We start from the raw sequence: 17,235 nt of genomic DNA on the forward strand, positions 1-17,235 counted from the left end.
GTTCTTTGTTTCAGTTTTCAGTTTTCAGTTTTCAGTTTTCAGATACATGTTTCGTTGGTTGGAGGTTGAAGACAACATTTTCTGTGGGCTTCAGAGAGAGAAGAGAGTTGGACTGGGCTCAATGCTGGGTAGAGGCCCAGTTAGGAAAACTTAATGTTGGCTAAAGAAACATGTTCTGTGGGTTTTTTAGCTTCATTGATGCATCATTTGTACTACATTTTAAGACCTACCAACTTACGTATAAATATCATGCTCACTTTGACCGAAGAAAGATTGATGTAGAAATATACTCTCGGTAACTTTTATGTAAATATCATGATAATTTATATACAATTGATCTGATAATTTACGTACAAACATCATGATAAATTTGACATAGAAAATTATTATTGAAAACAAACCCCTGTAACTCTATGCAAATAGCACGGTAATAATACACACTGTAGATATGATAACTTGCGCAAAAACACCGTGGTAATTTTGAACCAGGGAAAAAAGTTATTAGAAACATACCCCGCAGACCTGATAATTTTAACCGCAAACATCATGGTAATTTTGACCCGAGAAAAAAAGTGGTTGAAAAACATAACCACGTTAACTTATGTGTAAATAAGATGATAATTTACGCTCCGCGGACTTGATAACATACATACAAACACCACAATAACTTTGACCCCAAGGGGTGTATTACAAATGTGCCACTGGTAATCTCTATGTAAATAACGTGGTAATAAAAGCACCACTTAACTGATAACTTACATACAAAACATGATGATAACTTTCTGACTCGGAGAACTTTTTATTGAAAACATATGCTCGCCAATTTATGTGTAAATAGTATGGTAATATATGTGTCACATCCCCGATAATTTACATACAGAACACTGCTGTTTCATTGACCAAACAGGAAAAAGTTGTTTAAAAACACACCCTTGGTAACTTATGTGAAAATAGCATGGTAATATACGAATAAGCACCGCGGTAACATTTTTTGCGAAGGGCAAAAGTTGTTGAAAAACATACACTCGGTAACTTTGTGTGTAAGTGCCATGATAATATACGAACTGCAGATTTGATAACTTGGGTATAAATACCACGGTAACATTGACCAAAAGGGGGAAAGGTGGCTGAAAAACATACCCTTGGTAAATTGTGTGCGAATAACATGTTAATACACAAACCGAAGAACTGATAATTTATGTACAAACACTGTGGTAATTTTTTCGGGGAAACACCGCGTTAATTTTTGACCTATGAGAAAAAATTATTGGAAAATTTACCCTAGTAACTTATGTGAAAATTGCATGATAATAGACGAAGTGAAACTTGATTACTATATAAACATCGCGGTAATTTGAAACATGGGATGTAGTATGTCAAAACTTCATGTTTTTTTGTCCTCTTTTTGTATGCTATCAGGCTTCCTCTGAAAACCATAACGTACACTCAAAACGGCATGGTAACTTTCACGAAGGGGAAGGGTGTTGTTCAAACATACCCCCCCCCCCCCCCCGGCGCACACTTTAAATTTTGTGCATTGTAGTTACCGACCTTCTCATGATATAGTTACCAGCTTTATCATGTCATTTTTATAACCAGGGGTGTTAATGTTTGAAGTTATCAGCATGCACATGTCATAGTTATCATGCTGCTCGGCCAAAGTTATCAAGCCTAAAAATAAGCTTTTCGTTGACATGGTAGAAAGAAGAAGGGTTCAAATTCCGTCGTTTGCATACTATGGACAACAACTTAAGATGGGTGAGTTGGTTATTAGTCATAGTGGGCACGCATTAGACTTGAGTTCAAGTCCTCTTTTAAGCACTTTATTATTTCTTTTTCTTCCCACCTAAATTAACTAGCATAAAATTGGGAGAGAGAAAAAAACGTTTTGAAAATAAAAATCGGAAGGAAAAAAAATCGGTGGAAGCCTCCTACGATTGAGCCGAGTTCAAACGCTCGTTCGATCGAGCGGAACGAGCCCTTCTATATGAGTTTTATCTATAAGGATTGATGGTGTGGTAGTTTTGCTATTCACCACACGTGTGCCAAATATGACAGTCCATTATTATATTTCTATATTCATAACTAAGAGTTTATATTCCATGCTATAACTGCCATGATCCTGGAATATGCGATTTAGTGAAAAATTCATATGCACGTGTGGAATGATAAACGATAAAATAAGATTCATAGTCTCATCTCTAAGACTAGCTCAAGTGTTGTTGGTGATCACGTTTTTCCGGATCTTAGGACATCGTTAAGTTTAACGATAGTCCTAAAAGAACATTGAGGTTTGGCGACTACCCGCCCGTTCCCCGCGTCGCTTTGCCCTCCTCTCCGCCCAGAACTCAATTGATATCTATTGATGCTGCCTACGTCGGTTACTAGCCACGGCGGAGGTGCGAGTTCCTACGCATGCTCGCATGTCCGTGCGTCATTGAAGTTCATCTGCGAGCGCGGCCTCGAGAGGCGCCACACCGCTGCGTCGTACACGCGGGCGGCCTCGTGCACGGTCTTGAAGTCCCGTGACCGAGACACATGCCACCGGAGCGGATCTCCGTGTAGAACGTGCTGGAGGGGCGAACGCGGACGCCGCTGTAGCCGGAGCTGCTCCAGACGCACGATGGCATGTGGGCAGCAGGGGAGTCGTCGGCGGGGAGAAGGCATCAGGAGAAGGACGCGGTGCCGGCAGCGGGGCATGAGATGTGAGGAAGAAGAGGGCGGCGGGGCGCTTGAGTGTGCGGTTGGCCAGTTCAGACGCGCGGGTTTTATAGACCGCGTCGGGCCGCTTTTTCGCGCGCGTGTTTTTTTTTTGCCGCGCGCCAAAATCTCTCGCGCCAGCTGGAGCGCGCGAAACCGCTTTGCACGCGCTAAAACACAAATTTCCCTCACGCGCCCAATATTTATAGGGGCTGTTGGAGATGCTCTAATGAACTAAATAGTCTACGTTCCTGCAATGCAATGGCGGTTTCTTGAAATCAAGCTGAGGGGGAATGACACAGACATTACATTAGTGAGAACTGCGAGCAACTTTTTTTTTTAGGTAGCACACTTGTTTTTGAGAAGTAACCACATTTCATTAAACACGAAGGAAACCATACAATACATACAGAGAAACTAATGTCAAGAAGTTATGCACAAAGGTACCTGTAAAAGGAAAATACACATTCTGAACATCAGATCCCCTTGTACCTTGCCGGACTGTCACCACTCGGCCACCATCGTCGCGGTAGCGCCGCTGGAGGCAGAGTGGATCATCCTTCAAAGCCAGATCAGGAGGAGCACCATCATGTACCATGTTTTTTTAGCCGATTAAACAATACGTCGCAAACAACAAGATCGAGTTGTTGTGGCACGTCGGCCAGGGATCTTCCCCATGTCCACCTGATCCCTGCACCGCTGTCTTCACATGATGTAGTCGAGGAAGAAGAGCGCCGCCTCCAACCTGCATCCGCTCACCCAACTTAAGGCCATCAAATTTATGTGCAGAGGTCGACCACGCCGCTGTCAGGAATGACAGACGCCAACCACCAGAACCTAGGTTCACCGGAATCGTAGACCGACGAGACGGCTGAGTCGACTGCTCCCCAACATCACCGATTGATTGGAGAACCACGAATTTGGAGAAAGAACATCGGCAATTTATTCCGACGCGGCATCGTCCTCTCCACTAAAACAATGCCTCCAGGAAACACTAATCCTACCATAACTACATGTCGGATTCAAAACGTCGGGGTCCCCTCCCCCTCCCGTCACTGGAGTGGCAGACTCACCGGCCTCACCGACAGAGGGAGGGGACAAAGCTTTTCGCCTCTCAGATCGACACAAGAGCAGTTGGGAGTGAAGTGGTTTTCCTCCATTTGAGGTAAGCACACTTGGGCATATCCTGACTTGCTTGATCCACTTTGCGGTAGTATAGTAGTTTTAGAGCATCTCTGGCAGATCCGGTAACCCACGTCTCGTAAAATTCTTTTATGGGCGCCTATAAAAAAATTACGATACCGCGGGGCCTCCGGCGGAACATGTCCTGTACACTTTTTGCACGACCAATTTAGAGGATCTGTTCCGCGCCGTAGGCCTCGCAGTACCGCAAAAAAACCATTAGACAAATATTGACAAGTGCTTGCATATTGATGCATGAAATTTATATATACATCATCAGTAGTTCATCATGACATTAGCTCATCACATCCAAAATCATGCGCAACATGATCGAGGAGGACGTGGCCGACCGAAGGCAGAGGAAGAGCACGGCCTCTTGTCGCGACCACGTTCTTCCTCGGTGGCCTTGCCCGTGCACCAGCCGGGCCGGTGGTGACGGTTTTTCTTCCACGCGTCGGCAGCCGCGATGGGACGATCCGGAGCAGGGGCGGTAGGAGGTGGTGTCGTGTCGGCTACACCCCCTTGAAAGAGGTGATTGCCCTGCCGCTTCCTCTTGCTGCCGCCGGAGGAAGATGTGGGGGCGGCGCCGACATGCACGACCGAGGGAGGCGCGGGAGGACAGAGCAGCGACACATGAAATGCGGCCCCCGAGGGCTGCTGGTACTCCAGAGGGAAGGATGGCGGCGTGGCGAGGTGGCGGCGATATCGAAGGCGACGACGCGTGGAGCCGGATCGGGGTGGAAGTTGCCTTCGAGCCAAGGATAGGGCAATCGGCAAAAACAGGGCCATGTGCATATGGCGGAAACGACCATGACTATGCAGGATCCCAAAAAAATACGGATGGCCGATTTTACAGGATGTGATTGAGCCGGAAAAAAGACAGCTCGTCATCTAAATCGACAGTTATTTACGGGATGGACTTTTTTGCAGGGTATGCAAGAGATGCTCTTACATGGGTTGGCCCGGCGAGATGGATGGTGTGTGTCACTCACGTCGGAGTGTATAATAGTTTGGGATTTCTTTGTTTCAACTGCCCACACCACGCACGCAAACCGTCCGTCCCTATCCACTTCTCCTCGTTGGGCGCCAGTGGTTAGAGTCCACCCCTGCCATGGTGCCTCTGGATGGTGGTCTCGGCATTGTTGCGGTAATTATGCATTTCTGGGATACCATTAGTAGGAACTGATTGCATCTAGATCACCTAAAAAGCATGAACAGAGAAGGTTAAGGGAATCTTTACATGTCACGGCAGTGGACATAATCGCCTGCTCGATGCAGGCGTGATGCAGGGGTGATGTAGTTGAGGTAGCAGTCCTCCTCAACATCCTGATGCCCTCAGGACGCCACCGGCACTGCCCGGGGACAGCAGCGGCGGCTGGAGAAGGTCTTCCCGTCACTGCAGCGCTCCCCCCGATCGGATGGGGTGAGAGAATATCGGGAGGGGAGTGAAACCGTACGAAAATTGTGATTGCGCAGGCTGCCAACCCTTTCCCGTACCCCCTTTTATGTAGCGCTGGCGACAGGGGACCTAAACCATCAGTTGGTTTGGGTGCCCCCGATCAGGGCGCCTTAGTTGGGAGAAAAAGCCCACGTACGTTGGTGCGTGGGGCCTTTTTCTTTAACGTTATCTTTCCCTTTTTTCTGTTAGACTAATAGATCTAACTGGCCTGTTAAGCCGTCAGATCAAAACCAACATTCTCCCCCTTGATCGTTAGGCTTAACTTCATTCGATCATTCTACATAGGAATGATGTACCAAAGTGAGGTGTTACAACAGCTCGAAACGCCATGGAACCTCAACACTTACAGCACACCCGCCTATTTCGAAATGGAAAATATTTTGCTAATTAGGGAGTGGTTCATTTTAATGGTCCTCTTATTCGAGAATCATAAGGCTTCCAGTAGTCCCATGCCGGCAACATGCTCACGAAAAATACTGGGTGGTAAGCCTTTTTTTAGCGGATCCGCGAGCATATGCTTCGTTCTTATGTGTTTAACATCAACTGTTTGAACCTGGATTCTATCTTTCACAACACGATACTTTATGTCAATGTGTCTCGCAGCATTACTTGACCTGTTGTTACTCGTATAGAAAACTGCTGGTTCATTATCGCAGTACAGTAAAATTGGTTTAGATATGCTGTCAACCACTTTAAGTCCGGGAATAAAATTCTTTAGCCATACAGCCTGCCTGGTGGCCTCATAACATGCTACAAATTCTGCTTGTATCGTAGATCCAGCAGTTAAGGTTTGTTTGGAGCTTTTCCACGATATAGCTCCTCCCGCAAGTGCGAATATATAACCTGACGTGGATCTCTTACTATCCACACACCCGGCAAAATCAGAGTCTGAATAACCAACAATTTCTAGGTTATCAGTTCTTTTATATGTAAGCATGAAATCCTTAGTTCCTTGAATATAACGCAAGACTTTCTTTGCGGCCTTCCAGTGGTCCGGTCCTGGATTTGATTGGTATCTGCCAAGCATCCCGGTTACAAAACATAAATCTGGGCGTGTACACACTTGAGCATACATGATGCTTCCGACAGCTGAAGCATAAGGAACCGACTTCATCTGATCAGTTTCACATTGGTTCCTCGGACATTGAAATGTCCCAAACTTATCGCCCTTGACTATAGGAGCAGGTGAGGGTGAGCACTTATGCATATTGAATTTTTTCAGTACTCTCTCAAAGTATGCCTTTTGAGATAGTCCTAACGTTCCTCTGGACCTATCTCGATGAATCTCGATGCCGAGGACATACGAGGCTTCACCAAGATCTTTCATATCAAAACTGGATGACAGAAAATTCTTGGTCTCATGCAGCATATCCTTATCGCTACATGCCAACAATATGTCATCAACGTATAGGACTAAAAATGTGAACCTACTGCCTTTAAACTTAACGTATATGCAGTTGTCCACAACATTTTCGGTGAAACCAAAAGTTTTGATAATTGTATCAAACTTGAGGTACCACTCTCTTGAAGCTTGCTTCAAGCCATAAATCGATTTCTTTAGACGACATGCCAAATGTTCCTTCCCTTCCACAACAAAGCCTTCTAGCTGAGCCATGTAAACGTTTTCTTTTAAGTCACCATTTAGAAATGCCGTTTTAACATCCATTTGGTGTAGTTCTAGGTCGTAATGAGCTACTAAAGCCATTATGATTCTGAAAGAATCCTTGGTTGACACAGGAGAGAAGGTTTGCTTATAATCAATGCCTTCTCTCTGTGTATACCCTTTTGCCACTAGCCTTGCTTTGAACCGTTCGACATTCCCTTTGGAATCATACTTGGTTTTGTAGACACACTTGCAGCCTACTTTCTTAGCTCCATCGGGAACTTCTACTAAGTCCCATACATCGTTTGAGCCCATAGATTTCAACTCGTCTTCCATGGCAACCAACCATTTGGACGAATTTTCGCTTTTAATGGCCTCCTTATAAGAGGTTGGATCCTCCACCTTTCCCAGATCATTCATATCCTCAATCATGAAAGTGATATAGTCGTCTGATATGGCTTTCTTCCTCTCACGCCGTGGTCTACCCACAGGAGGAGGTGGTGGTGGTACATCATCATTTTGTGAATCATTATTTTCCTGGTGGTCCTCATTTGTGTCTGGATTTTCATTATTAGTCTCCGGATCACCATTTGACTGAGAAACTGAACCATGAGATTCAGGATCATCAGTTGTCACATTTCTTCGTATTGGAAAAACAATCTCTTGGATAATCGGGGATGGTGCACAAACCCGCTTCTCCTCAAGATCGATCTCCCTTAACTTACTGACCTTATTATCCTCAAAAAATACCGCTTGTCTAGTCTCCACAAACTTGGTGGTATGACTTGGACAATAAAAAGATATCCCTTTCCCCTATGAGGGTATCCAACGAAGAAACAACTAACTGTTTTTGGATCCAATTTCTTAAGTTGTGGATTGAAAACTTTAGCTTCAGCAGGGCAACCCCACACTCGTAAGTAATTCAAGCTCGGTTTCTTTCCCGCCCACATCTCGTAAGGTGTGTCCGGTGCTGACTTAGTTGGAGCAAGATTTAGTATGTGTGCAGCTGTCTTTAATGCCTCTATCCAAAGGCTTACTGGTAAACTCGAGTGATTAAGCATGCTTCGCACCATATCCATAAGGGTGCGGTTGCGACGCTCGGCCACACCATTTTGTTGTGGTTCACCAGGCATTGAGTATTGAGCAATGATTCCATTTTCAGATAAGAACTTGGCAAAAGGTCCAGGAATCTGCCCATAAGGAGCATGCCTACCATAATACTCTCCCCCGCGATCAGACCGTACAACTTTGATGTTCGCGTTCAGTTGATTTTCAACCTCCGCTTTATAGACTTTGAATTTCTCCAAAGCTTTCGATCGGTCACGTACGGGATAAATATATCCATAGCGGGAAAAGTCGTCTATGAATGTAATGAATGAATCAAAACCATCTACAGACTTAACATTAAGGGGTCCACATATGTCGGTGTGAATTAATTCTAAAACCCCTGTGGCTCTTACTGCTCCTTTCTTAATTGTTTTTGTGAATTTTCCTTTAATGCAGTCGACACATTTGTCTGCATCTGAGAAGTCTAATGGGAGGAGTATTTCATTTTTAACTAAGCATTCCATTCTCCCCCTCGAAATGTGGCCCAAACGACAATGCCACAATTTCGAAGAATTACTAACTCCTTTCCATTTCTTCTCAACATTAATTTCATCACTCACATGCATAACTAAATCATTATTAAGAGATAACATGTATAGTTGGCCTCGTCTAACACCGATGCCTACATTCTTATTACATTTGATCAAAGCAAATTGTTTCTTGCCAAAATGGCACTCATACATATCATCATCTAAACGAGAAACTGAAATCAAATTCCTACTTAAGGTAGGCACATAAATAACATTATTCAATCTAAGAGTGTGGCCAGTGTGTAGCTCCAACGTGAGAGATCCCACAGCTTCAACATCGGCCTCAACTCCGTTCGCAACCTTAAGCTTTCTTGTTCCTCCTCTTATAGTTTGGATCGTATCGAATCCCTGCATAGAGTTAGCAACGTGAGTGGTTCCCCTGAATCAATCCACCATGACTTTATAGAAAAATCGACATAAAAAGATTCATCTACAAAAGTAATTTCATCAATACCTCTTTTGTTCATCCATTTTAGAAAGCCTTGGGCAGTCCCCTTGATAGTGTCCCTCCTCTTTGTAGAAGTTACAAGCATTTTCTCCAGCAGTGGAGCTGCTAGGAGCAGAAGAAGAACTGCCGGCTTCTTTACCCTTGAATGCCTTAGGGTTGAATGGCTTAGTGCCTTCTTTCTTGACTTGCTTTTTCTGAGGCTTGGGAAAACCTTGCCCGTCATGCTTTCTCTTGTTAGAGCCAACATGAAAAACATGGTCTTTCTCCTGCCTCATGATCCTCTCTTCCTCCTGGACGATCCTTGCGGTCATCTCAGAGAGTGGCCATTTTTCCTTTAGAGAGTTATAGTTGACCTTAAATTGTTCAAACTCTTCTGGAAGAGACTCAAGAATAATTATGACAAGAAGGGCTTCACTTAAAGAACACTCCAAAGCCTTAAGTTTGGTGTAAGCATTTACCACCCTCAATATGTGTTGCCTAACGTTTCCGTCAATAGTGTATTTCTGAAGAAGTTTAGCAAAAAGCTCATGAGCATACACTTTGTCAGAGCCTTTAAATTGCTCCTCCATTTCAGTGAGGAATTTTTTAGCAGTGTCTTTCTTAGGGAGTGCTTCAGAAATGTCTGGCGATATTGTCGCTTTCATGATGAGAAGCGCAATATGGTTGGACTTGTTCCACTTTTCCATCTTAACATCATAGTTTTTCTTTAGTTCTGCATACCCTGTAACACCTGCCATAGGTGCCACAGGTTTTTCTTCCCTCGAGGCATAGTCAAACTCATTACAACCTAAACATAATTCGACTTGGGACTTCCAACGAGGGAAGTCACTCCCCGTAAGTGGTTCGATCATGTCGGACCGAAATAGAGTGGAAGCTGAAATCATCATAAAAATTCATAAGTAAACTTGCATGATTATAAATTTACGTTGGTAAATAAACAAACATGCCAAGTATTTAATTTCAACTCCATGTCAAAACACCGTTGGGCAGAAAAAACATGGAATTAAAATATCATAGGGGATGACTCATAATAATAAAACAACATTGGTCCGAATTAAAATTAGAGTCATTTCATTCTGAATTTAAACATCAACATAAAAGAAAATATCATTATTTTTTATGTCTAAAAAATTCATCATGCAAAACACATAATAAATCCTGAATAAAATATCTCGTTGGTTCAATTTTACCCAGAATAATAATGTGTTCATTTTAGTTTTAGGCATTGTCTGTTTTAAACGATGCAAAAACATAATAAGTATTAACTTAAACACACTGGAAAAAAACAGAAAAATGCGACATTGATTTTGGCCCAAAAACCCACGGCTGTCCGAAATGCAGCTCAGTCCAGTAGCAATTTTTTTGGACGGAAACTACCTAGGCTGAAGCCCGCGGCCGGATATGGCCCGTTAAACACCCGCCGGCCCAGCAGGGAGCCGCGCGATGCTCTCAGTCATAGGATCGAGCCGACGGCTCGGATCGCCCCGTGACTGAGCAAAAACAGTGGCGCGGTCAAAAACCCTAGACCATTTCCTCCCCTCCTACCCGAGTCTCACTCTCTGGCAGAGCGACGGCGTTCGACGGCGGCCCAAAAGGCGCGCCGGCCATGGCGGCGCGGCGGCTGCGCTCGCCGGAGGAGTGTGCAGCATGATGAATCCCGCGCGCTCCCCCGTCGAACGTGGCCCCGACGTCCGTGCTCATGGCGCATCAAGGGAGGAGGGACGCCAGCCACCGCGACATGAGGGGCGACGGCGACGAGCTCGTCCATTCGAGTGGCGGCGGTGGCGGCTAGTCAACGTTCCGCGCGTCGCTCCGGTGGGAGGCGACGGCGTCGCGGCGTCTCCGCCCTCGCACCATGGTGGACGCGGTGCGGGCCCCGAAGGGAAAGGCGGCTACGCGGCGCATTAGGTGAGCCTATGCCTCATTCTTCTGCAATTCGTGTTCATCACTGCTTATTTTGGATTAAAAACAGCCCTCGTTGCAGAATGAGTGTACTTTTGAATTGGGGATAAAAACTAGGGTTCTTGATGTGGGGATTCTACTGTTTGTATACTGTTTAGACCTCTGCCTTCTAATTTGCTTAGTGCATATGGAAACAGAACTTAAGCATGTTCAATTTTAATCAACTTAACATGAAGGTGAGCATGAGATCTTAACTGAGATTAATTAAAATTGATGAATATAGGTGGCAGTAATGATCCGTAGCAAAATTAGGGTATCACATAATTATTTGCAGACGGCAATTGGCATGAACATCAAACAGTAGCATGAGCATGGGGCTAAAACTTTCAATCTTGATCATAAAACCCTAAACCTGACTTGATCTAAACTTCATGTTGATCTACAGATCAATGATATAGGGACCTATTACAATTAAAATTGGCGACTGATACCATTGTTGGAGTAATTATGCATCTCTGGGATATCATTAGTAGGAACTGATTGCATCTAGATCACCTAAAAAGCATGAACAGAGAAGGTTTAGGGAATCTTTACATGTCACGGCAGTGGACATGATCGCCTGCTCGATGCAGGCGTGATGCAGGGATGATATAGTCGAGGTAGCAGTCCTCCTCAACGTCCTGATGCCCTCAGGATGCCACCGGCACTGCCTGGGGATAGCAGCGGCGGCTGGAGTAGGTTTTCCCGTCGCTGCAGCGCTCCCTCCGATCGGATGGGGTGAGAGAATATCGGAAAGGGAGTGAAACCGTACGGAAATTGTAATTGCGCAGGCTGCCAACCCTCTCTCGTACCCCCTTTTATGTAGCGCTGGCGACAGAGGATCTAAACCATCAGTTGGTTTGGGTGCCCCCGATCAGGGCGCCTTAGTTGGGAGAAAAAGCCGACATATATTGTTGCGTGGGGCCTTTTTCTTTAACGTTATCTTTCTTTTTTTCTGTTAGACTAATAGAGCCTGTTAAGCCGTCAGATCAAAACCAACAGCTGCCAGGAGAAGAACAGCTGCTGTGAGACGGAGGCGCTGGACTGTAACCAGCCGGCACGTTCTTCAGATTCAGTTATCCTCTGGGACGACACGGAGGGCAAGATTAGTCCGTCAGCCACCTTGGATGACGCAGGTTCAGATCGTACCCGCAGCGCATCTCCTCCTCCCCACAGCCATGTTTCTGCTGCTGCTGCTGCCACGGATGATGGCATTGCCGTCGACTCCCCTGCAGCTTGCCTGCCTATTGCTCCGGTGGCCGCGCCGAGGGTCCCTTGCGAAGCGTGGTGGAAGAAGACCTTCTCGTTTCTCCTTGGCAACGCCACAGAGTCTCTCACCTTCCGTTTCGTATTTGTCGCCGACAAGCTGCAGCTCAGGCTTGAATTCGGTGTCGACGGCCAGGTACCACTCTGTGTTTCTGCAAGTGCATTCGACAGAAATAAGAACTCTGCTTTGTGCAAGTGAAAGAATCTCATTTGCGTAGTCAAAATAGAGAATACCATCATTGTGTAGCTAGTGGATCAGGAGGAATGTTGGCTAGTGGATCAGCCCAACACCCATTGAAATGAGTAAACAGTAAATTGATGGTAATGGATCAGCAAATAAAGTTGGTACTCCTGTATGTATATCTACTGCATCATAGGATTCTCAACAACAACAAAAAATGCTACATCATACTGTTGTACGTATATCGGTATATGCTTCAACGGCGGAGCTATGTTGGGGCCGAGGGGGGCCGTGACCCCCCCAGCTTTGGAGAAAACCCTGAAGAATTTTTTTTTTTTGAAGGGCCAGGATGAGGTGAAAATTAGCCTTTTGGCCCCCCAGCTCTTTGTCATTTACATTTCACCCCCCTAATGGTTTTGGTCTAGCTCCGCCACTGATATGCTTGCTTGTGATTAACCTCTTAAGTTACTTTTGCTTGTTGCAAGTTGCAACTATTGTGCACTCGTTACAAATTCAGAACCCTATAACATTAGTAATGTTGGTCATGGTTAATTGTTTCAGAAGATAAGCTTCCCGGCGAGCAAGACACTTGGTCAGGTGAAAGTCAGCATGCTTGGTGGAAGCCTTGTTGGTAAATAACTGCATAAGTTGCATAGTATGCTGATGATGATGACAACAACGAGAAAACAAGTATGGCAGCTAAGATGTTGATGATGATGACTACCCTTATATGTAAGTGGAGTAGTACTTAATTAGTTGCTAGGCAATGTAATGAACATGTATGGGTGAGTAGTAGTGAGTACTCCGACTTCAGATTTCAATCTTCTGAAGTACTCTCTCCGTCTCAAAATTCTTGTCTTAAATTTGTCTAAATACGGATGTATCAAGTCACGTTTTAGTATTAGATACATCCGTATCTAGACAATTCTAAGACAAGAATTTTGAGACGGAGGGAGTACTGTTTTAAACTGACAGCATGCAACTACATCTGGCCAGGCTAGGTGGTTAATTCCATATTGCTAGTACTCCGACTTCAGATTTCAATCTTCTAGGACTCTACAATTAAGATATTAAGGTTAGTCTTTTGTGATTTCTGAAAATTGAAGTGGGGGCTCCATTGGTGCCTCTACTGCCTCCAATTAGTAGATATAAGAAAAAGAAATTCCAGTATGATCTAGTTTTGGAAACTCGGTTGGTTTGAAATTTATCAATTCGACTCTGAAATATTTTATCTGAAACTCTGTGGTGCCAATATGATACTCAGATAGTGAACCATCTGTATTAATGTTGAAATGTCCATGAGTTGCAAAATGTACACAAGTGGTGCTACTGTGCATCGCAAAATAACAAATTGCCTAATCTCAATACAGTTTCCAGACCGCTCTTCAGATGCAAGTTCCAACTAGCTGTTTATGGCTGTGTTCGGCAATCGCCCGCTCCTTCACCAGGGAGTGGAGCATGCGGAGCTACCTGTTGGCCGCTCCCCAAATTTGTACTGTATGCCACTCAGCTCCGCAGAGGAGTCACGGAGCGGAGGGATTCCGAACGGAGCCTATATATCATCGTGCTCCTTTGATCATTTCAGGAAGCCTGAAATGGGGCAATGATAAAGATCCTTGGATGCATGAAAACATGCGAAACTGTAAACCAAGCACACTAACCATGAGCCTACTGTCTGCACCTTGAGCTCCGCTCCGGTTCATCTTTTCCATCTGCAATCAGGTGATATCTGCAGCCAAAGAAATCAACTGCTAACCATGGTCAAAAACCGGGCCAGGTAGTCAGAAATCCATGCTGGGCCAAAGAAATCAGATGCCTCTTATCACAAATTCACAATTGAAAAATGCATCAGATGGGCAGCATCTATGTTCAAAAACTAGCAAAACAAAAAAAATCAGGTGATTCCCATGCACTTGTTCAATTGCAGAGCACTCGACATTCAAATGTTCAGATTAGAGTAGACAGCTAGGTCTCAAAAGGGCACCACATGCTCGTATTTCAAACTTGAGTCAATTAGCAGAGCACAAGATGAAAACGTGATAACAGCCATGGGATTGGGGGAAATTCCACCTGAGTTGTGAATCGGTTCATGGTGAGTATTTCACGGCTGAGATAGAAATGCAGGTATGGTTTGAATCAACAGCACACCGACACCAACACAATGGATTTGGGGCAGAAAATTACAGTGACAGGCAATACGAAATAACTGCTAAGATTCAACAAAGCTCACAACTAAGAGACTGCAGACGAATTCAGGGGTAAAAACGCTGAGATTTCCATTCCATGCTAGTAGTACTACATCGAAACAACAGACAGCAGCGAGATGCGGCCGTTCCATTACAACAAAGACCATGAACACGGACGACCGATGGCTAGCTAGTGAATCTGGCGGCGGGAGGTGGGTTCTGCTGGACCGGCGCGGCCTAGCCGCCGAATCCGTAGAGGGTGCGTCCCTGGCGCTTGAGGGCGTAGACGACGTCCATGGCGGTGACGGTCTTGCGGCGGGCGTGCTCGGTGTAGGTGACGGCGTCGCGGATGACGTTCTCCAGGAAGATCTTGAGCACGCCGCGGGTCTCCTCGTAGATGAGCCCCGAGATGCGCTTCACGCCGCCACGCCGAGCCAGACGACGGATGGCCGGCTTGGTGATGCCCTGGATGTTGTCGCGCAGCACCTTCCGGTGGCGCTTGGCGCCGCCCTTGCCCAGCCCCTTCCCTCCCTTGCCGCGGCCGGACATCGTCGACGCTTCTTTCTCCGGCGAGATTGGCTTCTCTGTGTGTGTTGCGGCGGTGTGGTGAGATGAGATGGACGGAGCTGGGGGCGTGGGGGATTTATAGCTGCGAGGTTTCCGGGGAGGAGAAGGGCGATCCGCGTGATGCGGGGTGTGAGCCGTTGGATGGGAGATGGATGGCTAGGAGTGGGGGGATGGTGGCGCGGATCGGTGACGTGGCCTGGAGCGTCGGCGTGGACGGAGAGGAGGTGTGTTTTCTCACTGGTTGCCCCGCAGACGCACTGGTTGGTGTTGACAGCTCTAGCCCGTTGTTTTGGGCCTTGGGAAGCAGCTTCGAACCCGTTGACAGCTCAAAAAAAAGGCAGCTTCAAAACAGTTCCGTTGAACGACTGGCTCATGTAAAGATGCTATTCCAACAGGTTTAAAAAAATGTAAAGATTTTATTTCAACTCGTTTTGTGAAGCTTTCGGATTTATTTTTCCTGTATTTTTTTATTGGTTTGTCTGGTTTTTTGGTTCATTTTCATAAATATATTTTTCTAAACATTTATATTTTGTATTTTCAAATTTTGTGAACTTTTTCTAATTTGTGGCAATTTTTTAAAACTTTCAAACATTTCAAAACATATGGACCAGATTTAAATTCATGAGAACTTTTTGAATTTATGGATATTTTTAAAATTCATGAACTTTTTTACTTCACCATTTTTTCCAAAAAATAACACAAAAACTAATATCTGCTCCCTCTTTAAACTTTTAGAAAAACGTTTTAGGTCAGTAAGTAGAGGTGGTATATTTTTTCCTCGTGAAGGAACGAGCACAAAAAAGACAAGCCGAGCGAGCGGTTTTGGACGCCGCATGGTACGAACGGGATCACTCGTACCATGCACCATCTTGCACTCCGGTTGCTCTGTTAGATTTTCGCCACACGATAAAGGTTCTCCAAATATGTTCGTTTGCCAAGATATTGATTGTTTCCTTCCATATATATTTGTTTTCGCACATCAACACTAAAACAATTTTTCTTATTTCTCAGAGGATTAGCATTAGAAAGGCGTGAGAAATATCGAAAAACCCTGTGAAGACCACATCAAAACCCTCTTATATAAGTCTTGCTCGTCCTCGAGCAACTGAGAAATAGAAAGAACGAAAGGGAGTTTGACGAATGAGTACAAGGGGTTTACCGGCTCATGAAGATATAATATATCAATTCTCTCAAATCTTGCAGTCTTAATTAAGAAAAGATTTGCATTTGAATGATTGCACCTAAGCTCTCTGCATAGCCACGGATGGTTTAGTATTAGTTCAAGTTCACAGGTTAAACCTTGGTAATTAACTAGGTGCGGAGCAAACAAAAATTTATTCTCTCAACAGAACGGATTTGCATTTTGGAGCTTTTCAAAACATAAACATGACCATGGGTTTTGGGTAGAACAAAACATATTACTCAAGTATCACATTAACATCCACTTGTACTGCCTAATCATGCCTCTCAAATACTTCCTTCAATCATTGTCTGTTGGAACTTCTACTTTTGGTGACGGGGTTATGCCTAACAAATGATACATGCAAACGTTGGGTTTTCATTGCCACTTCGAATATTAACATACTCTCATAGACGAAATCCGAGTCGAAACTCTAGTGGAGCGTTCATTTGTGAGTGGAGACCACAACATAACTCAAGAGAGATGATGAAGTAACAGACTGTAGTTACGTGCGTAAAGCAACATAAAGCGACAAGGCCATGGAACCGACAAGAAGCTGAAGTGCCTTCTATTGTAAAATAGTTTTTTGGCATAATCACAATCACCTCAAATTTTCATTCCTCTAGACAACTCTACTAGTATGTATCTTTTTATTGCAAAAACAATTCAGATCTATTATCAAAGTTCACTGGAAGTAACAAAAATTATATCAAGATACCAAGACCACCGAACAATCACTACCGCCACCAGAACGAGCCGTCGACGTCCCGCTGTCGCCGCTCCCCTATCGGAGCCGGCTTGACCTTGTCGATGAAAGCCGAAGTATTCGTGCACATGCCCCTGAGGACCAGCGCCCTGGAGCCACAGCGTCGTCGTTGAACTCTT

General features: G+C 44.9%; 2 protein-coding genes across 3 annotated transcripts; one reads left to right on the forward strand and one right to left on the reverse strand.

Moving 5' to 3' along the window:
• Positions 1–10,532: 10,532 nt before the first annotated feature.
• Positions 10,533–13,431, forward strand: LOC123131818 (uncharacterized). Of its 2 annotated transcripts, XM_044551501.1 has the most exons (3): positions 10,533–10,937; positions 11,959–12,372; positions 12,979–13,431. In XM_044551501.1, exons 1-3 carry the CDS (start codon positions 10,885–10,887, stop codon positions 12,983–12,985), a joined length of 474 nt encoding a protein of 157 aa, XP_044407436.1. In that variant the 5' UTR covers positions 10,533–10,884; the 3' UTR covers positions 12,986–13,431. The 2 variants fall into 2 exon arrangements, 1 of the variants encoding a protein (XP_044407436.1); XR_006464338.1 differs by lacking the exon at positions 11,959–12,372.
• Positions 13,432–14,668: 1,237 nt separating this feature from the next.
• On the reverse strand, positions 14,669–15,222 carry LOC123131819 (histone H4). Its single transcript, XM_044551502.1, has one exon. It carries the CDS (start codon positions 15,150–15,152, stop codon positions 14,841–14,843), a length of 312 nt encoding a protein of 103 aa, XP_044407437.1. The 5' UTR covers positions 15,153–15,222; the 3' UTR covers positions 14,669–14,840.
• Positions 15,223–17,235: the final 2,013 nt, after the last annotated feature.

This window comes from Triticum aestivum, chromosome 6A (assembly GCF_018294505.1).
Source record: "Triticum aestivum cultivar Chinese Spring chromosome 6A, IWGSC CS RefSeq v2.1, whole genome shotgun sequence".
Taxonomy (NCBI): domain Eukaryota; kingdom Viridiplantae; phylum Streptophyta; class Magnoliopsida; order Poales; family Poaceae; genus Triticum; species Triticum aestivum.

Coding starts and splice junctions, on each gene's coding strand:
- LOC123131818 (XM_044551501.1), top strand. CDS start 10,885: ATGGTGGACGCGGTGCGGGCCCCGAAGGGAAAGGCGGCTACGCGGCGC. Junction 10,938..11,958: donor GCGGCTACGCGGCGCATTAG/GTGAGCCTATGC, acceptor TTAAGCCGTCAG/ATCAAAACCAACAGCTGCCA.
- LOC123131819 (XM_044551502.1), bottom strand. CDS start 15,152: ATGTCCGGCCGCGGCAAGGGAGGGAAGGGGCTGGGCAAGGGCGGCGCC.